General features: G+C 33.9%; 2 protein-coding genes across 3 annotated transcripts; one reads left to right on the forward strand and one right to left on the reverse strand.

The window, feature by feature from the left end:
- Positions 1-944: 944 nt before the first annotated feature.
- Positions 945-5,922, forward strand: LOC129899209 (iron-sulfur protein required for NADH dehydrogenase, mitochondrial). 2 transcript variants are annotated; one of them, XM_055974081.1, is made up of 8 exons: positions 945-1,052; positions 1,141-1,273; positions 2,128-2,250; positions 2,376-2,473; positions 2,625-2,751; positions 3,513-3,598; positions 4,665-4,790; positions 5,150-5,922. In XM_055974081.1, the coding sequence occupies exons 1-8, from the start codon at positions 1,026-1,028 to the stop codon at positions 5,318-5,320; spliced, it is 891 nt and encodes a 296-aa protein (XP_055830056.1). In that variant the 5' UTR covers positions 945-1,025; the 3' UTR covers positions 5,321-5,922. The 2 variants fall into 2 exon arrangements, with proteins under 2 accessions (XP_055830056.1, XP_055830057.1); XM_055974082.1 differs by having other exon boundaries at positions 5,147-5,233.
- Positions 5,923-6,792: 870 nt separating this feature from the next.
- LOC129899210 (flowering locus K homology domain-like) lies at positions 6,793-14,163 on the reverse strand. The gene is made up of 7 exons (XM_055974083.1): positions 14,011-14,163; positions 12,551-13,057; positions 10,049-10,298; positions 9,203-9,351; positions 8,840-9,118; positions 8,461-8,655; positions 6,793-7,205 (listed from the first exon to the last, which is right to left on the reverse strand). Exons 2-7 carry the CDS (start codon positions 13,052-13,054, stop codon positions 7,041-7,043), a joined length of 1,542 nt encoding a protein of 513 aa, XP_055830058.1. The 5' UTR covers positions 13,055-13,057; positions 14,011-14,163; the 3' UTR covers positions 6,793-7,040.
- Positions 14,164-21,252: the final 7,089 nt, after the last annotated feature.

A 21,252-nucleotide genomic window follows, 5' to 3' on the forward strand; every position in this document is an offset into this window, starting at 1 on the left:
TTTAGTTGGATGGATAATTAGTTTAATAAACTGATGGCCATGCTAGATTTAAAAAGTAGTTCACAAAAATAGAAGTGTTTATTATTGACAGCATTGTTTCAACAACAATGGATATTGCAAAATATTGCTGTTAAGGGTTTTATTTTTTTAAAAAAAAGATATTTTAGAAATTAATAAAAATATTAAGAATAATAGATATAATCCACAGGGTCGTTTAGTTCGCGGATACAGTTATCTCAAAATTATAATTTTTGGACTAATTTATTTCATCTTCTAACCAAGTTTAAAGTATAAACCTATCCTGAGATTATTTTCAACCATGAATATCTATATGAGAGAAAATTGATTGTGTATACGATTTTTTTTTGTTATTGTAAAATTGATCGTTTTAACGGAATGTACATAAATTTTATTATTATAAGGGGTTAATCTTAAGAATAAATTTTTGTACGTGGGTTTATTTGCAATATGTTGATTTATTGCAAGAGTTTTGTGAATGAAGTTTTCTTTATTCAGAAAAGCATCAGAAGATGAAGAGGTAGAGGAGAAATTTTTTTGTTAAATTTATGGGACGTTTAACTTGAAATTGAATTCTAAAAACTTAAAGAAAATTAAAAATTACCAAAAAGTTATTTTCACTCCAAATTATACTCAAAAAATCAATAACAATTCAAATATCATTTTTACTTTAAATTAATTTTTTTTTAATACTTACAATTTTCATGGTCAGATGGCCCTAAGATTTTCATTGTTGAGTTTACGGATTTAGGACTAAAAATGGTCATAATTTTGCATATATCAATAATATCAAGGACTATATCTAATAAGTGTTATATATAAAGGACTAAAATAGTCGAACCCTCATACATTAAGGACCATTGTGACAATTATTCTCTAAGTTTACCACGCCTGGAATCAAATCGGCTTACACAGATGTTTAGCAAATTTTTTCCTTGTGCTGCAAAATCTCGGATTTAAGGTTGTTCCAATTTCTGTCCTAGGTTGTCCTTGTTCACTATCCGAACATGAAGCGTTTCTTGAAAAATTTCACTGTATGTAATTTATGAACTTGTGTAAATCTTTCCAAGTTGTGATTTTTAACCCAAGAAATTGATAGTTTGTTCTAATTCTGTGTCGCAGCTTGGAGGGGTTAGGGAGTTTTCTATGCAAAATGCAAGAAATCCCAATACCCAAAGCCTCAAAATTGATGGGATTAAAGATATTATAGCAGTTGCTTCAGGGAAAGGTGGTGTTGGCAAGTCCACTACGGCTGGTACTATTTCTCTTCACTCTCTTCTGTTTATAAAATGTAGAAAATAGGTTAATATTATGAAAAAAATGGAAAGATAACTTTTTGTCTAAAAATTCATTAGAATTGTAAACAAATTGTAAGTCTGAATCCATAATTTTAAATAAAATATTCAATGTGCTATAAAGCAGGGGAAGGTCTGCGTACACTCTACACTTCTCTTTCCAGACCTCACCTATACGTTGTTTTTGTTCAATGCTACATTTTTTACAGGTAACTTAAATGCTGGATCTGCTATTGGTGTAGTTGATTGATTGATAAATTAGTTGAATCATGTCTTTTTGTTGTTGTTGTTAGTATACTTAGTGTTGTGATGCCAAAACTTTAGGAGTTGCTGATTCTACTCGAGAAGATGGCGATTCAGTTGAGGATAACAGAAACTTTGAAATACTGAAGTGAATTGGGAGAGAATGGAAGAAGGAAAAAGAAGTAATGAGCTACATTGACTGTGTTCACGTCTTGGCAGTCACATTTGAGTGTATTTATACAAAGCGAGCAGTGGATAACTACCAAAAGAAGTTGCCAACTAACTATCAAAAGCACATATTATCTCTAGCAAAGTGACCTAGTTGAAAATATAAACTAGACTTGTGTATTGTAATGCAATGAACTGGATGCTTGAGATATTTATGGGGGGAATGTTGATCATTCTTTTCTTTCCTATGGTTTCTGATACTGAATTTAACTAGGTGTGAAGATTTTGAGCATTAAATAAAGCGTCATATATATGATGCACCAATAGTAGTGAGCGTTGTATAATGATTTCAATTTGCTTCCCAGTAATTGTTTCCTGATCAAGGACCATGTTTTGTTTGCAGTTAATTTGGCTGTTTCACTTGCCAAAAGGTGTCAACTAAAAGTTGGGTTGCTGGATGCGGATATTTATGGGCCTTCAATTCCTTTGATGATGTGCCTCCAGGGAAAACCAGAACTGAGCAACGGTGATGGTTTTACTACCTTCATTTTTAGTATCAACATGCCCAATCCTCTGAGATAGTAATGTTATTGTTGCTGTAATTGTTGTTATTCTTTCTAGTTCTGCTTGCTTATCATGTTATTTGGGCAGATAGGAAGATGATTCCAATTGAAAGTTATGGCGTTAAGTGTATATCGATTGGATCTCTTGTAGACGAAAGGGAAGCAATTGTGTGGAGAGGACCTATGGTATGCTTTTGCCTACAAATGATGACTAATATTATAGAGAATTTAGCACATTTAGGGTTATAATTGAGCTAAAGATTTTACTGCTTTATGAGACGTTTTGAGGTAGAATTCAATTGTCTAAATCCAATTAGACCCAAATGTATACTTGCAGGTGATGAAAGCCCTTGAACAGTTGACAAGGGGAGTTGATTGGGGGATCCTAGATGTTCTTGTGATAGATATGCCTCCCGGGACCGGTGATGCTCAGTTATCTATTTCCCAAAGGCTACAATTATCAGGTATCTCAAGAATTTTTGAAAGTACTTCTAAAAGAATCTGACTATGGAAATATGCCACGAGGATGAAGCTATTGCATCATGTTTAATTTGATGTCAGAAAGCACCACCACTACCACAACAAAAACTTACTGTGAACCCTTGCAGAGAAACTTGAATATGTCCATCATTTCAGCCCGTAAGTAATTATCCATAATGTTAAATGACTGATGGTGTAATCAGAATGACGACCCTCCACTTTCACAACCATTAGATTTCTAAATGTTGAGTATGTCAATTGAGGTTTTTCGATGGGGTGGCCTTTAGATTGGACTGAGTGAAATTTAGTCTAGTATAATGCATTATCATTTTGGTCCATTAAGATTGAGTTTTAACATTTTATACACCGAAGGTCAAATGATGATTTACTTCTGTTATAGTTTCTTGTGTAAGTAAAATCCCGCTGCAAATGTCGTCATCCTTTCTATCTTTTTTCTTATTCTGTTTAAAAGTTCACGTTTTGTTCGCATCAATGTTCATCTAATTGAGAGGATTAAAGAAAACACTGGTTGTAATTAAAACATATCCAACTATGTGTTCTGATGTACCCATGCTGTGCTAATAAACATTTGCTTAACATCTCAAGTCATTATAGCATAACAGCATTGTGCTATCAAATTAATTCTGTTCTCACACATTGACTGTTAAGGATTAATTTATGGTGAGTTTTCTTTCGTGATACTTTTCTGTGCATTATTATTCAAATCACTTGACTATGCTGGCAGGAGGGTTGATTGTTTCAACTCCTCAAGATGTTGCTTTACTGGATGCTCGCAGAGGGGTTAAAATGTTCACCAAAGTTAATGTTCCGGTATGATCCTTACTGAGCTTGCTGTGTACGAGCTCATATCTTACTAGAAGTGCTACTTCATTTTTAGAGGTTTTGAATTTAACATTCTATACTTGCCCCCACTCACATCCCCCATCCCCAAAGGGAAAAACAACAACGATAGAGTATGATTAAAAGAGGGGGTGGTGAAGCATGATTTGTGACTCTCTTTGGGTTAGTTGTGAAGTATAAATATGAACGCCGCTGGATAATACTTAGAAGAGTTTGTGCCTTATTAGATATATCCCTCATAAATATTGAATTAATGATTGTCGATTGAAATAGCCAGTTACCCCATTATGCAAAGGGACAAACATTTCAACGTGGAAATTATTGTCATAAATAATTTTTTTAAAATCAATAGTTCTATATATGATATTTGGGTTCTACTGGGCATATATACTTTAGTGCTTTACACTCCTCTTCATCTTGTTGATGTGGAATCTAATAGAGAACAAAGAAATGTTACCTTGATCTAGTTGATGATGCCTCCTATATTCAGATGAATGTTCGATATTATTAGAAGTCAATCTTCATTGTTTTTCATGTTTCATGGAGTAATCCACACAGAGAAAGACACACACACACACACAAGATCCAAAGAAATGAAATTGATAACTAGATGCAGAGATATGCAATTTCATCTATTTGGAACTCCACAGGTTCCATGGAAAAAGGAAACACTTGAGTGAAAATGTGTTGCATGGCAAGACTGATATCATGAACCTAAACACAAGGCTAAAGAACAAAAGGGGTTACATAAGGACTCTAATAAAAAACGACCAGAGTCATAACAATGTTGACACTGTTACTTCTTTGAACTGGAACCATGTTGATACTGTTACTCTGAGACAAATTTCAGACTAACATTAGTAATTGAAGTTGGATTCAGAAAATGTCGTTTCCTTAATTCTTGTTACTGCTTCCAACCTGACGTATAAATAGAAAAAGGTTTAGAATAGATGTAAATTGAGATATCATGCAAACGCATGCTATAGCTTAATGCTTCTATGATATTGTTATAATCAAAGAGTTTTACTTACCACAGATATTGGGAATTTTGGAGAATATGAGCTACTTTAAATGCCCAAAATGCAATGAATTATCCTATATCTTTGGTCAAGGAGGAGCTCGGAAAACAGCTGAGGAGATGGGTATGAAATTTCTTGGTGAGGTATGTCACCAATTCTCTTTTGAATACGAACACTCACGGTCTATTACTATTAGGTGCTACAGCTTCCCCCAAACTCACAACCCAAATTCTTTTCCATATGACCATATCTCTATTTAATTGGATGCCTAAAAAAGCATGCTGTAGGCACTTCTAGGAAATTTACAAGGAAAGGATCCTTAAAAATGGTCCCATCACATTTCTCATGCTGCTTCTTTGTTTCCCTCTTTTGTGGCCATTTCTTTTCTGCTGAAACAATCTTTATTCATTTGTTTAATATACAATTAGATTGCTGATACCTTTTCTCAACTTCAATTTTCTCCATAAATGCTGTTTTAATTGATGTGTTTTCCCCTTAGTAGATACCACTTGAGGTGGAGATCAGAAGCGGTTCCGATGAAGGTGTTCCCATTGTTATGTCAAAGCCTGATTCTGTAATATCTCAAGTATATGGCAATGTAGCTGAAAGAGTTGTCATGAGGCTTGAAGAGTTAGATAAGGAGCAACATTTCAGGCCAGATATATCTCTTTAAATGTGTCGGTCAAGCTTTCCGCCATCCTGAGTGTAATAGTACCCATTAGAATCCACCCATTTCTAACTAGAAATCTAGTTGGCTCAGGATATAGAGCATGACTGAAAGCACATTTAAGCTAAGAAGAGTTCAAGGAAGTCCAATATCAGGAAAAGTGGTAATCTGGTCGTGCTTTCTGGGAGGGAGCAACCCTGTTGACCATCTTTCTGGCTGGATAGCGAATTATCACTCAACAATCAACACTGACTGGAAGTTGCAGGAATGACTATGTATCCCTTTCGAGAATTGAACCATCTTCTCAACATGAAAAGATGATATTTACATATGATGAACATACCTGTGGATTGAGATGGTATTAGCCATTGTCATCTTTCTTGGAAGGAAAAAGAAGAGAAGATCAAAGATTCTTTCCTGTGTTGGATTTTCTCTTTTATTTTTCCATATTGGATGCTGCTTGTATTTGTTAGTTGGATTGGATTGTTCAATTTGGTGTTTGTTTTAGTGGGTAACTTGATTCCTTCTTTTTAGTCAAATGATAAGAGTACATCATCTTATGTATTATCTTTTATTTAGTATGGTATCACAATTTTCTTCTTTCTCTTCCCCTCGAATCCTATGGTATCTTTTCTGTCTCATCTCATCTATAAAGTTCTGACGACAAAGCCACAAACTTTGCTGTTTTTGCTGAGAATTTACTAGTTTGGTGGAATGTATAATATGGTTTTCGAGGACATGCTTAACTATGACTATACTCCAAATACTTTTCCTAGGAACATTGTCGTGGATGTATTGTTCAAGATTGAGCGTGTCGAAGTGGCACTACAGAGTTTTTAAGGAAACTCAGGTTTCAAATTTCTTAACTTATAGCATTGCCATATGTAACTTGTGTAAGTTCAATGATTTGGTCAATCTTCAAAATGTACTTGAGATTATGTTAGAGGAAATTAGGTTTTGGGTGTTCCCATGTTTGAGAAAGTTTGGGGCATATTAATAGATGGCAATATGGATGTTGCAAGTCACTTGTTTGAGAAGATGGTAGAGAGTGGTGGCTATTCAGTTGGCACACCCAGCTCACACGAATTACAGGAATTGGGAACCCCAAAGCCATTGCCACGAAAGGTAAAACTAAATAACGATGGCAGTATAGAGAATCAAATGGGAAATGTTGTTTTCCGAGGGATATTAAGATATTCAAGTACGATAAAACTTACTTCAAACCTCACTGTAGAACTACGAAGCATCAAATAAGGGCTGAAATAAGCAAAAGAAATAGGACACAAGTAGTAGTGTAAGAGGACATACAATATCACCCTCTGAAAAGCTATTATAGTAAATACATATTTGGAAGCCAACAAGGTTACTATTATACACACCTAGAGGAAATGCAATCTAAGGAAAAGACATTTTTGCTCCTAGTAGATGTAAACATTGTAGCTAGTAAAAGTTCCTAAAAATTTAATAGAAATTTCCAGTTACCAAAAAAATACTATAGAGAAGCAACTAGCATTAGTTGTTGAATTTGGTCAAAATAAAAAATATGATTGCACAGTTGAGAACGCGGAAGACAAGAAAATAAACAGGACAATCAGATTACAAAAAGTTAACCAGCAATTCACTTCTCAACTGCTAGAAATCATGAGATACATCTAACTAAAGAGCTAAAATTTCCTAGCAGCTGAAGGAAGACTCAGTTCTTGTGGTGGTTTGAGCTGGATATCCTTTAATAACCGTAGCTGCCTCCATAAACAGAACCATAATCTGCAGCTGGCGCATGACCAGTGGATGAAGAGTACATAGGACCCTGAGAAGGATAGGGATTATAACCTTGGGAAGGTGGTCCAGCAGCAGTGTTCTGCATTGAGCTAGTAGCATCGGCGATGGAATTCTGCACAAAAAAATTACGGGTAGTCAGAATGAGCATGCATCTTGACATCTCAGTAGTAAGACAGACAGAATTTCACTGAAGATTTAGCCTTTTGTCACTTAAATAGTTTTTCATAACTAGACAGTGCATTGCAAACAAGATCACTTTTCTTATGAGAATCACAAACAGAATATTACAGAGACAGATTCCTACTAATATGTGCTGAATCTCATCAATCCAGAGACCCTAATATTACAATGAATATGTTCAATATTTTATCTGCTTCTCTGTAACCTTCTTTTATCAAGGAATATTTTCACTTTTTTAGGCAGGAACATGAACTTCCTAGCGTTCATAAAAAATAAGGAGAAAGTTGCTGGTGATCGTTAAATGTCTTATTTCATTGTTTGAAAATGGAAGCATGAAATTGTTTAATATTAGAGAAGTGAAAATAGGGAAGGCTGCTGCACCAACAAGACCACTGTAGTTACATTGAAGTGAAAATAGGGAAGGCTGCTGCGCCAACAAGACCACTCTAGTTACATTGTGCTTCCATGAAGGAAAGCAGAATTCGTGCGGCAAAAGCAAACATCCTCTTTTTTGCCCAGGGCTTTGGTATAGTGGTAAGAACACACGTGATGAGTGAGCTAAGCACATGTCACATGTTCGAATCATGTCGTAGACAAAAGCATTGTTAAATGGAGAAGGGTAAAGGGGAAGACTCATTACCCACCGAGTTTCGAATATTGCACCACTGAGCCTCAGGGATTTCTTGGTTAAGCAACCCAAAAAACCTCTTCTTTTTTTGGGGTGGGGGGTGGACGATAAGTGCAACAAAAAAAAACTTACAATAGAAGATGCAAAATCTCAGGCATAGAAGGGCATCTAAATGGTAAATCAAAGAGCAAACTACACTAAATGGTATTTGCACTAATCAACCACATCAAACATGTCAGCTTTTCCATGCAGAAAAGCAAACATCAAAATGGGAATGTTTGCAATTCTTCAAACTGCAAAACTTCAGTGTATGAGTGTTAATCAACAGCTTTCTTCAAAAGAATACACTGAGAGCATGTCTGTATCTATATATCATATAGCCAGAAACAGCAGTACTACTAGATTCAATGAAAGAGAGAACGCAGAAATGCAGTAACCAATTGTTAGTCACTACCACACAGGCAGACACAATCACCAGAACATTGACTAATTTTAAATGTCAATTTAAGCTCAATATAAAAATGATCAGAAACATTTACAATACTGTAAAAGATAATACCTGAACTAATTGTTGTGCTGTTTGGACTTGTGATGCAGACCCATTTATCTCAACAGTCATCTCACCAGGAACACCCCTCGTTTCCTGTACTGCAATAGTTGCGCCACTGGCCCGACGAATATAACTAATATTTGAACCAGACGCCCCAATAACAGCATCGGCATATGACAAGGGGATTTGTATGTTTTGTGTGACCTTTATACAGAAAAAGTTATTTAAAAAACAAGGAGTAAAAGTAGAGCTTTTTGTCCGAGGAAGGTACATGAATAAAAAGAAAAACAAATCATTGTAATCAACAAAAGATACTGCTAAAGGATGCAAGATTCTAATACCATGCAACATATCTGAGCTGAACAGATTAAAGGAGGAGAAAGTGCACCTTTGAAACTATGGATTGTTGTGGTTGTGCATTTCCATGAGCTCCCACTGAAGCATCTCTGCCATAAACAGGGGGGCCCTGATGAGGCCGCCTATCTTGATGCATGTCTACTCGGGGAAAATAATTGTCAAATTGACGCGGAGGTGGCATATACTGATGATTGGCTCCAAATCCAGGCCCCCCAGCACTCATGGGAAAACTGGATGGAGGTGGACCCCAAGCTTGGGTAGGTCCGGGCGGAGGCATATTCTGGTGTGCATGAGCATTTGGCATTTGCATCTGAGTAGAAGAAAATATGAAATGTGTTCTCTAAAGAATTGTAGCGTAAGATGATAAATTCTTTAAAACCAATAGTATGCTTACTAGTTTCTCAAATACTCCAATTACACTGCGATCAACTAAAAATTTCCTTAGATGAACTGCAATCATTTCAACTGCCTTATGCACGCCTGCTGGCTCTCCTTGTATCTCAACAATACTATCATCATGCAGGGCAAAAACAGGAAGATGCTCTGTAAAAAAAAGATGGCAATCAAACTCCAAATTACAATTCCAGGAGGAGAAAAAGGATAGCAACAAATCAAAATAAAGACAACAAAAACTTAAGAACACAAGACTCTTGCTACCATTTTAAAGTCACAAGACAGCAGTATATTCAGCTTATGAGCATTTTTTAAAGTCCAAACTGGTCTTCCATTGATTCTTATATGTTTCAAGGGGAAAAAACATAACTCAAAGAGGAAACTAAACCAAGTGAGGAGGAAGAACCTATTAATTAGTTACCCTGCTTCCAGAGTGCTTACATTCCTTGAAAGAAAATACAATATAAGTAGAGGAAATTAATCGCACAGTCTTCTCCTTTTCGGAAGGGGCAAACATGCAGAAGAATTTTGATCTCTACGAGTTCCTGCTTTATTTGGGTGAGTTGGGATGGAGGGGGTATCCTACTACAGAGAGTTACGATATGATGAGCGGTTTCCAAGATACAAATGTGTCCATTATTTTGAATTAGTGATGCATTTATATGCTTAATGACCATACTGGCAATTGAAAAGGAGAACCGCCACTCTACAGTGAAAGTCAGTAGAAGCCCCATATATCGTAAAATCAAGTTAAAATCATTACACGGTTGTTTAGAACAGCAAGCATCAGAACCTGAAAATTCTCAAGAAAACAACACAAGAAAAGACATTGAAATTAAGGTATCACCTCCTCCAAGTACTCGAATAGTGCAGCGAGATTCGTCTTGAATAGACTTAACAGTTGCACCCTGCTTTCCGATCAGGATTGCAGCCTGTGTAGCAGCCACAAGTAGTCTAGTAGAAGCTGGCTTACCAGCACCGGAAGGAGCATTGGTGGAGTCACGATCCACATCAATAATCCGCTTATGGACCTTTAAAAGGCCAGCCATAGCAGGCGGAATGGAGAGGCTAGGCTCTTCCTTCGCAGATATCATCACCTACAACGGAAAAGAATGAACAACTCAAGGCCAGCACAAAAGCGAGTTATAAATGAACACCATAACTTCCAACTCACATCACATCAAACATAAAAGCTAGTGCCTAGAATGTTTTGGCTTATAGATTAGAATCATAGTAAATAAAATAGAATGAATATTTTAGAACTTTGAATTAAGCAACTCAAATCTTCACATTAATAAATAAAGTTTTTACAACATCATCAAAGATAATATATTGGAAATAAATGGCTAACATCTTATTCTCTAGAATTAATTCTCTTATTAACTAGAATAATGCTTACTTATATAAATAATAATATGATGATTTAAAGTTAGCAGATTTATGTATTTTAAGAATATTACACTAAAAATAAGGACAAGCGGTATATAAGAATTAAAAACATTATCTGGGAACAAAACTTCTATACCAAAATCCTCTTGGATTTTCCATAAACAACTAAGTTTTATACAAGCAGTGCAGTGTCTGCACCTAGCTCTAATAATTAATTATTTCTTTTTCTTTAGTGGGGCAGAGGTGGACAAGAGGAGAAAGAAAACAAAATCAATTAAATTGTTGGGCCATTTTGTGCTAGTAAATAGATCTCAATATCTTTAGTGACAAACTTTTTATTTATATTTTAGAAGTTTTGTCTATCAATCAGTAAAGGTTAATATTTATTCCCTGTATTTTTACGTTTGTACGAGCAACTATCCACATTTATACTAGTGAATAAATGCAAATTCATTAGAATACTTTTTCAAACTTTAAGTATGATGTGCAAGACTATTCTATAAAGATTAAGTGTTATATATTATTTAACTCACACTTTGTAATAACTTCCGTAGAACACAGAGCAAAAGTGGATCTCAGTGGGCATAGTAAGTTAGAATATAACACTACTAGTAGATTTTAGGCAATTTTCATTAATGAAAATACTAGATTACTACACAGTTAATATTCTTTATTTTTAGTTTATTGTTAATGACCTATCATGCAGACACTAGTTTAAAAATATCAAATTGTTTTATTGTGGAAATTAGTACTGCAAATTGTTTGTTATACAAAACTTTCTCTTTTACGGAGCTTAACACCTTTTGGCAAGATACCAACCGCAAGTTTTGAAGTTACCAGACACAGTAGGACTTCCAGCACTTGTAATGCTCAATGTTGATGATTGCATTCTGGATCTTTGGTTCTTCTAGTATAAGCCACTTTTATAAGGACAAACCTGCACACACTCATTTGGTTATGATGATAAAGAAACTCTCTCGGACCGTTTTGGTTGTTTGATGGATTGATTTTTACACACATTCGACAAGTTAGTTGTACTTACAGATTCATTAATTCATTGTTTATCAACTTATTTATTTTATTTTTGATGGAATTGTTTATCAACTTATTTCTAACAGTTCCATTTAAATTTTCACAATAATTATTGTTAACCTTAAGTGAATGTTCCATGTAAGTTCGACCACTATTACACCATTTTTTATTCGACTTTTAAGTCTCCCCCAAAAAACATCTAAAACATAAAGAATTACAGGTGGTGTAGCTAATGGAATTAGCTAAATATAGCATACTTAGGGCAGGTTGCTAGAACCATAAAACTCCAAGAAAAAACGAACTACTATCCATAAGAGAGAGTAGCTTCAACTTTGGACATCTTTATGAACACTTGACGATCAACTTGGGCACCAAGCCAAGGACTAAATTGAGTGGAGTTTTTTAGCAACTCCAAACAATAAAAAATCATAATTTTCCTGAACGAATTAAGGGATAGAAATTGGATCGAGCGTGTACTTTAATAATTTCCAATGTATAAATGGTTGGAATATATGGAAGTACCCAAAAAGATTTAACAAGAATAACAAAGCAAAAAATTGAGAACTTTAGTTTTCTGATCCATCAAATTCAATGTTTATATAAAATAATAGTGGTACTTGGGCCATCTTTCCCGTACTTCGACTAATCTACAGGTACCTGCTATCTTTATCCACCATGGCTTAGATAAATAAGAAGAAATCACCTAGCGTTTTTTGACCAGGGATTTGAACCCTAGTATCCCACGGTCCATCCCACCTTAATTGACCAGAAGACCACACCTTTGGGTGTTGATTCATCTCCATCAATTAAAATGTTCAAGGCAATTGTCACATTATCATAAGTGAATAACATGATACGTAGACAATATCACTCACCATAGTGATGTAATCATAAAAGTTTTGAATAACAAGATATAGAAGGAACTTACAGCTCTTTCGGTAGTACCAGGAGGACCATCAAGAACCTTAATGCGAGCTTTTGTATCTTCACAGGTTTTTTTTATATACTCTCCTCTGCGTCCAATGATACCACCAACCTTCTGAGAAGGAACTAACATTCTGAAGACATTTTCTCCAGGCCAACCAGGCCATCTTTTTTCCTCACCACCTCCTGAACCGTTTTCAGCAACCTGTACCTCTTCTGGTTCCGATTTTATATCATGTCCCTGAAAGGACTCAACTTGTGCCTCTTCTTGTTCCAGTTTTACTGGATGTTCCTGAAGGAATGCAACTTGTACCTCTTCTGGTTCCAATTTTACCTCTTCTAGAGGCAAGTTCTCATGTGCATTGTGCATTTCCTGGATATTCTCCATGGTATGTGCATTGTCCGTCTCATGGGTATTCTCCACGGTATGTGCATCCACTGCGCCGTGCACATTGTTTGTGTCGTACACATTACCAAGGTCATTTTCCTTATATATTTCATCTGCCATTTGCTGGAAGTAAAAAAAAAAAAATCAACTATGAGAATTACCCACCTCTCATTATCTTGCGCATGCATGATTGTTACTCATGCCCAAAAAATTCTCTAGAAGCCTACTGCTCTAGAATTCCTTTTTTAAGAATAAATACCTCAAAATAGGGCCTTTCCCCACAATCCCACCCACCCACCTACCTGAAGTATTGGCCAATTAGAATGAGAAAAAGAAATAACAAGGGTGAAGCATTCTAATTATACGTGTGAGCTTGGACACGATTCTTTTTAATGAACTTTCAAATGTAAAACTAGATAAAGGTGCAATTATAATCAAATATATGATAAATGTTCAGAAAAAAGACGTAGTAGAAAAAAATTATCTTAACTCACTAAAATTTGAGATAGTGAGTTCCCCGATCCTAATAGCTCAGAGTTCTATGTAAGCAAAAGGTCACAAAACCCTAATAGCTCAGAGTTCCCCCTATCCAAAAACTCCATAACCTCCCATAATTCACAACATCTTTTACTCCAATTATGTTGTAACTAAAAACATAGTGAACCTAGTGAAGAACAAGCAACTTCTGCAACATCTCTAGGCCAAAAGCGAAAACAAGTATAAACATAAGAAGTGGCGGAACTAGGGTTTTCCCTAAAAGGGCTCCAAATATGCAAAGTAAGCATCTAAAGAAGCCAAATGTGTTCAGCATCTATTATGTATACATAAAAACGTAAAAACTGTGTAATTAGCCCTCAAAGATATTGAACATCGACTATATATACATAAAAATTAATTTTAACCATATATATATATATATATATATATATAAACGGTGTAATTTTACATCATTTAGAATTCAGATAAACGTCTCCGCTGCTGAATTTACACATACAAACCTTAAACACCAGATAAAAATTGTACCAAATTAACGAAAAATTAAGCGATTAATTTATTTTTTCTGAAATTAAACTTACATCAATTGAAGCTGCAGAGGTTCTGAAAGCAAGGGCGGGACATGGACTGGACACTGCTAGGTTTTATTGAGGCCATCTTTGGATAATTTCCCCCTTGGTACCTATTACTTCTTGTATTCATATTTTGGCCAACGAAACACGGGAAAACTACACAATAACAATCTTTACTTTGCAAATTTATCAATTAGACCTTCATTTATCTTACTATCAAATTACTTACTTTTGTTTTCAATTCTTAACTTTTTAGAACATAACAAATGAACATAGATTTTATAAAATGAAAAATTAGTCACCATTTATAAATTTATCATTAGTTCTATCTTCTGTTATAAAAATATCTTTAAGAAACTTAAATTAAAATATTTTCTTTTATTTAATTTTTAAGTGACTTTAAAAATCATTTATTCCCTCACATTGTAATGGTACAAGCAAAATGAAACACATGAATTCAACTTTTTAACTTTGTTGTAGTACGTAGATCGATAAATATTAGTTTAGAAGACTTATGAATTTCTTCATAATAAAAGTAGATCTGCAAAAATTACGATTCGTTTCACTGATCGTTAAAAATTTTCATATAGAAGATAAATTGTCTTTGTCCATCACCTAGATATTTCACTATCGAATGATGAATATATATTTTTTTTGATAAACTCTAATCGTTATATTGATATGATAAAAAAAAATAAAAAAAAATTCAACACTCAAAATAGTGTATTTATACACTAAGGGTTAGTGTTTATGAGGAGGACAAGATATTGGACTAATTAGCACCCCTACATAGCTATTTTCAACGTCTCTTGACATGCTTAAGAGAGTGGTCAAGGTCCATCAAGATAAGAAAAACATATCCACTTTTAAATTCTCTTGCATCATTTCATATAGGAGAAATGATTTGTGTGACCATTTACTATTAGAGCATCTTGGTATACATCTGTTTAGGAATATATAATCTTTCATCATCGTTATAAAAAATTATCTAAAAATTCCCAAAAATATGTCTGGTGCCCAAATTCATTTAAATCACATTAATACATAGTGATTCATAAGTCATAATCGATATCAAATTTGCTTACATCATGTGCCCTCAAATTATTCATATTATAATTTGCTTAAAATCTCGTCACATTTTTCATTAACATTAAATTGATAGAGGCAGTATATGAGAAGGATGATCTATGTCTATCCTACATACTTTTCTATATCAAAAAATGTATCTGGAGCATTCCATTATATGAATATACAAATAAGAACGTACATAAAAATTCAAATAATAAGTATTTGCAAATCAAACTTATTTTGATGTTTAAGAAAATAATTAAGAGTTCTCATGTGATTCGTTTTAATTATGTTTTCAACATGTTAGAGTTAAATCGATTTCATATTATTTTTAAATCGATAAAAAAAAATTTTATTATATTCTCAATTTATTAACATTGAATTATGTCTTTGAAAAATATAGTGGTAAATATGTTCGAGACCTTATTAATTAGTAGAAATAAAATAATAAACTCACTATATTAATTGTTTTTTTAATAAGTGTGTCAAATTAAAATTTGACAAATAAATTGAAACAGAGTGAGTAGTTATAAGTTAAAGAATTAAAACTCGTGAATGAGATAATTCGTTTCCACTTAAAACTTTAAGAAGTCCTTGTTATATTAAAATAATAAAAATTGTTTTTCTAGATTTTTGCCTTTTGGTCCTCATTTTTCTTGTCTTCTGTGTATACCTATGGAAAAATATGAAAGAAGTTTGTATGAAATTAGCACAAAACTTTAATTCTCATTTAGTTAATTTTTATTTTGATTAACATTTTTTTCTATTTAGTATAAAATAAAAATAATATAGCTCTTTAGATGACAACTTTATATTGACACCCATCATATAAATTTTTAAATTGCTACCGATTTGTTGCTATTCTCTTAATATAGGCAAATTATTAGACTGTTTTTATGATATTTTTAGTATATCCATTCTAATAATACAAAATTATAATTAAATAAATGAAAAAATTAAAACAAAAAGAATATATGATGTAGTTACATGTACTTACCTACTTATTGTTATTTTTAGTAGTCTAATATTAGGAATAAAATTAATTTTCATACAAATTTTTACATTGCTACCGATCTGTAGCTTTACTCTTAATATAGGCAAACTATTAAACTATTTTTATGATATTTTTAGTATATCTATTCTAACAATACAAAATTGTAATGAATGAATGAAAAACTGGAAAAAAAAATATATGATACACTTACATATATTTACCTACTTATTGTTATTTTAGGAGTCTAATATTAGGAATAAAATATTATTTTCTAAAAATTATCAATTTATTATGTAATCAGCTATTTAGCTTCCGATCATAGGTTAGTTCTTAGTGGAAATAATAAATTAATATTGAATGTTGCTTACTCTTTTCAAGCATCAATGCTATTTCTAATGAATGTCTTCTCATCTTTGTGTGGTAAGACTGTCTTACGGTCTTTGAATTAGATATATAAATTACTTTTTGACAAAGTACGAAGAGTAATTGATCAAATTCGCGGACGTTCCTATGAGGAAACGCTTATGATACTAGAACTTATGTCCCATCGAGCGTGTTATCCCATTTTGAAATTGGTTTATTCTGCAGCAGCAAATGCTAGTTACAATATGGGTTTCAGCGAAACCAATTTAGTCATTAGTAAAGCCGATATCAATGGTGACTCATTATTTCGATGAATCATTTCTTCGAACAGAAGAAGATTATGTAAATACTTATTGTATCCTGCTTCAACTGATAAATCCAACCAAAATTACTATATCGTCAATTCAAAGGAGAGAAATGAGTTTGGATATAATGCTGATTCAGGCAAATTTACCTCTTACAGACTTGATGAAGAAGGGGGTATTGATTATCGAACCTATTCGGTTGTCTGTAAAAAATAATGGACAATTTATTATGTATCAAACCATAGGTATTTCATTGGTTCATAAAAGTAAACACCAAACTAATCAAAGATATCGAGAACAAAGATATGTTGATAAAAAGAATTTTAACGAATTCATTCTCCAACCTCATACGGCTCCTCGTTCAATTCTTTCGAATTCATTGGATCCTTTTCCGCGTTCGAGAATCCCCCCCCTTCTTCCACTCCGCCCCGAAGAGTAACTAGGACCAATTTAGTCACGTTTTCCATCCAGCATCCGTCATTCTTCTCTATCCCGACATCCCGACATGCGTATTATCAGAAAGAAAAAATGTCCTTTTTTATGTATTTGATTTTTTGAATGGATTTAAAATAATGTTACGGCATGGATCGGGATTAAAAAAAATTCAATTTTCATCCATTAAATAATATTTAAATTTAATCACTTAAAAGTCTGTTTTAAATTGTCAAGTTGTTGAGAGAAAATTTAAGTATAGTTACTAAAAAATTAAATTACTTGTAGTAAGGTGCATGTGAATATTTCAATGATAAATATGACTAATCCAAATCAACAACAACAATAACAACTCAATGAAATCCCACAACGTGGGGTCTGTGAAGGGTAAAGTGTACGCAGACCTTACTCCTATTAAGGTAGGACGGCTATTTCCGAGAGACCTTCGACTCAAAAAAAGCATAAAAGGATGTCACATAAGGCCAAGAAGTTCAAAACGATATGGGAAAGCAAATAACGAATAACACAAATAACGAAAGCGACACAGATAAAGTAGAGTAATCAAAGTACAAAAAGTATTAGAGAGATAATAATAGAAGTCAGAGCACTAGAAATTATAGTGCGCTAATGCGCTTACTAATATAGAAGAATAACGAAACTATGTATTAGTCTTCTACCCTAATATGAGTCTTCCATACACCCCTATCTAAGGTCATGTCCTCGTTAAGCTGTAACTGTGTCATGTCCTGTCTAATCATCTCTCCCCAATATTTCTTCGGCCTACCCCTACCTCTTCTAAAACCATCCATGGCCAATCTCTCACACCTCCGCACTGGGGCATCTGTGTCTCTCATCTTCACATGTTCAAACCATCTCAATCACATTTTCCGCATCTTATCTTCCACCGAGGTCATTCCTACCTTATCTCGAATAGCCTTATTTCTAATCCTGTCACTCCTGGTATGCCCACACATCCATCTCAACATTCTCATCTCGGCTACTTTCATCTTTTGGACGTGAGAGACCTTAACTGGCTAACACTCCGCCCCATATAACATAGCCGATCTAACCACCACTTTGTAGAACTTGCTCTTAAGTTGTGGTGACACCTTCTTGTCACATAGAACACCGGAAGCGAGCCTTCATTTCATCCACCCTACCCCAATACGATGTGTGACATCCTCGTCAATCTCCCCGTTGCCTTGCAGATAGACCCAAGGTACTTGAAACTACTTTTCTTTTGGATGGCCTGGTCACCAAGCCTAACTTCCACGCCAACCTCCTAAGGTGTCTCACTGAACTTGCACTTTAAGTACTCTGTCTTGATTCTACTCAGTTTAAACTCTTTAGACTCCAAGGTATGTCACTAATCCTCTAGCTTAACGTTAACTCTGCTACGAGTCTCATCGATCAAGACTATGTCATCCGCGAAAAGCATACACCATGGCACCTCACCTTGAATTTGTCGCGTCAATCCATCCATCACCAAGACAAATAAAAATGGACTAAGGGTTGATCCTTGATGCAACCCCATCACAACTGGAATGACTAATCCAAATCGAATATAAAAAATGAATGACATTACTCACCAATAAGACATTAAAAATTTATTGCAGCTTTTGGTAAATCATTAATTGTCACAATCAATTATTTTTAAAAAAAATCAAAAAGGTATAGTTCATGAGTTATGACATAAACCACGATAACATAAATCAAAATCACATTATTAAAAAAAGAAAAAATCTAGTTAAACAAATACAAAACACAAAAAAATAAAGAACGTGAGATACACAATACAGATAAGGGTATTCAAAACCAAACTGTAACCGATAAGTCAACCGCAAAATTGTCTTATTGACTTATTGGTATTGAGTTATCGAATAACCGTTGGGGAATGGATTAAAATTTTATAATTAGCGGCTTATTGGTGTAAAGGCGAATTATTCGATTTTCTTATCGGGTAACTGTTAACCTGTTAAGAATTACCATATTTACACTTTTATTTTAGGTATATTAGCCTCATTTAATATTTTATCATAATATATATGAGTAATTATATGTTTTTCCTTTGTTATTCCCAACTCCAAAAGGCTAAAGCCGTAATGCCAGGAAAACTTATTTATTTTTCTATAATTATATATTTTGTCTTCAAGAATAGAGAGCAAGTCAGCAAACTCAAAAAACACTAAAGTTTAAAAGAGGTAAAGGCATAAAGAAGCCCCTGACTCACTGCATTTAAAATAGTAAAAATAAGTCATCTCTTATGTAAGATGTGTTAATTGAAAAAATGTACCATAAAAATTAACTAGAGGTTAGTCGATATACCGTCCGATAATTGTTATTCTGTTACCAAACCAACTGATATCTTATAGTTGGCTAGCAGATTAGTAAATTTAAAAATCGATATCCGATAGAACAAATCATTAAGTAAAATTATCCATCCAATCCACCCGATAAGCAGCCCTAAATACAGAGATAAAAACCTCAAAAGAAAAATAGAGTAAATCACCTAAAAATTATCCATCCAATCTGCTTGATAAGTAGCCTTATTCAAGATTTTCTTGTTTTTTATTTTTATTCTTACAAAGGCCATATTGTTAAAGAACAAATGGACTAATGGATTGTCCACTTGAAATATTTGTTTAATTTAAGTGGTATTTTACTTTATTTTTTTTGGCTATAAATAAGCCATTATTTGCAATGTAAGAAACACACAAAAAAATAGAAGAAAATTTCTACTACTCTCTCTATATTATTACTTTCTCTATATTCTCTTGCTTTTCTTCCTTTATAAAATTGTCAAGTTAGTTAATTTATAACACGTTGGAAATATATGTTGGGTATGAATCTCCTTCTATTATAAAATATCTGGAATTTATGATTGGAGATTTATTTACGGCAAGATTCGCTGATTGTCATTTTGATAAATCAATATACCCAACATTAGGGGGAGAACATAAGTAGTTGAAAAATGAGATAGATTGAAATTCATTGTCACTATCTCATTTAGATCCTCGAACAAATCAATGTGAGCAAGAAGTTCAAACGATGATTTATTTGCTGAATATTGCAAATCAACTGCTAGATGCATTTACTAACCTTCCAACAGTTACTAAATCACATATCCCAGCTGCTAATGCTTAAGTTCGAGTTGATGTCCCGATAGGACAACTTGTTCAAGCAAATGAGTCTAGGCCATGCTTAAAACGTGGAAGATCAATTGGTTTCAAAGACAAAAATCCTCGAAAAAGAAAAGGAGTAAATGATCAAGATAATTATAATTTGGAGGAAAGTGCTCAAGAAGAGCCCAGAGATACAACAAATGGTGATACCACCAAGGAGATCCAAGTACTTGAAAATAATGAGAATGAAGAAATCTCAATAAGTTATGTCTCGATAGGAAAACAATGAAACCGAAATGATATTGTGGTCGATAATAATTTTGCTTATAATGTTTCCATTGAAATAATACAACAAGATAAGGATCTTGAACCAAAATCTATCGATGAATGTAGACAGAGAAATGATTGGCCAAGACGGAAGGATGCAATTCAAGCAGAGTTAACTTCACTTAAAAAACGTGAAGTTTTCGGATCAATAATCTGAACACCTGAAGGTGTCAAGCCAGTAGGGTACAAATGGGTTTTTGTGCGTAAACGAAATGAAAAGGGTGAAGTCGTAAGATATAAAGCACGACTTGTAGCCCAAGGTTTTTCACAAAGACCTGGCATTGACTATATGAAAACATATTCCCCTGTGGTGGATGCAATTACCTTCAGGTATCTAATGAATTTGAGAGTTAATGTAAAGCTTGAAATGCGCTTAATGAACGTGGTCACTGCCTATTTATATGGCTCATTGGACCACGATATTTTTATAAAAATTCTAGAAGAGTTCAAAGTGCCCGAAGCATACAAGAATTCTCGAGACAATTGCTCAATAAAGCTTCAGAAATCCTTGTACGGGTTGAAACAAACAGGGCGAATGTGGTACAACCGTCTTAGCGAATATTTGTTAAAAGATGGATATAAAAATGATCCAATTTGCCCCTGTGTCTTTATGAGTAGGTCTGGATCTGAATTTGTCATA

Source organism: Solanum dulcamara, chromosome 8 (assembly GCF_947179165.1).
Source record: "Solanum dulcamara chromosome 8, daSolDulc1.2, whole genome shotgun sequence".
NCBI lineage: Eukaryota > Viridiplantae > Streptophyta > Magnoliopsida > Solanales > Solanaceae > Solanum > Solanum dulcamara.

What these genes read in the sequence shown, in the direction of transcription:
- LOC129899209 (XM_055974081.1), top strand. Translation starts at nt 1,026, where the DNA reads ATGAAGCGTTTCTTGAAAAATTTCACT. An exon ending in AAAACCAGAACTGAGCAACG is followed by an intron (nt 2,251 to 2,375) that starts GTGATGGTTTTA and finishes TTATTTGGGCAG; the next exon opens with ATAGGAAGATGATTCCAATT. An exon ending in TTGTGTGGAGAGGACCTATG is followed by an intron (nt 2,474 to 2,624) that starts GTATGCTTTTGC and finishes GTATACTTGCAG; the next exon opens with GTGATGAAAGCCCTTGAACA.
- LOC129899210 (XM_055974083.1), bottom strand. Translation starts at nt 13,054, where the DNA reads ATGGCAGATGAAATATATAAGGAAAATGACCTTGGTAATGTGTACGAC. An exon ending in CTGGTACTACCGAAAGAGCT is followed by an intron (nt 10,299 to 12,550) that starts GTAAGTTCCTTC and finishes TTTCCGTTGTAG; the next exon opens with GTGATGATATCTGCGAAGGA. An exon ending in CAGCACAACAATTAGTTCAG is followed by an intron (nt 7,206 to 8,460) that starts GTATTATCTTTT and finishes TTTTTTGTGCAG; the next exon opens with AATTCCATCGCCGATGCTAC.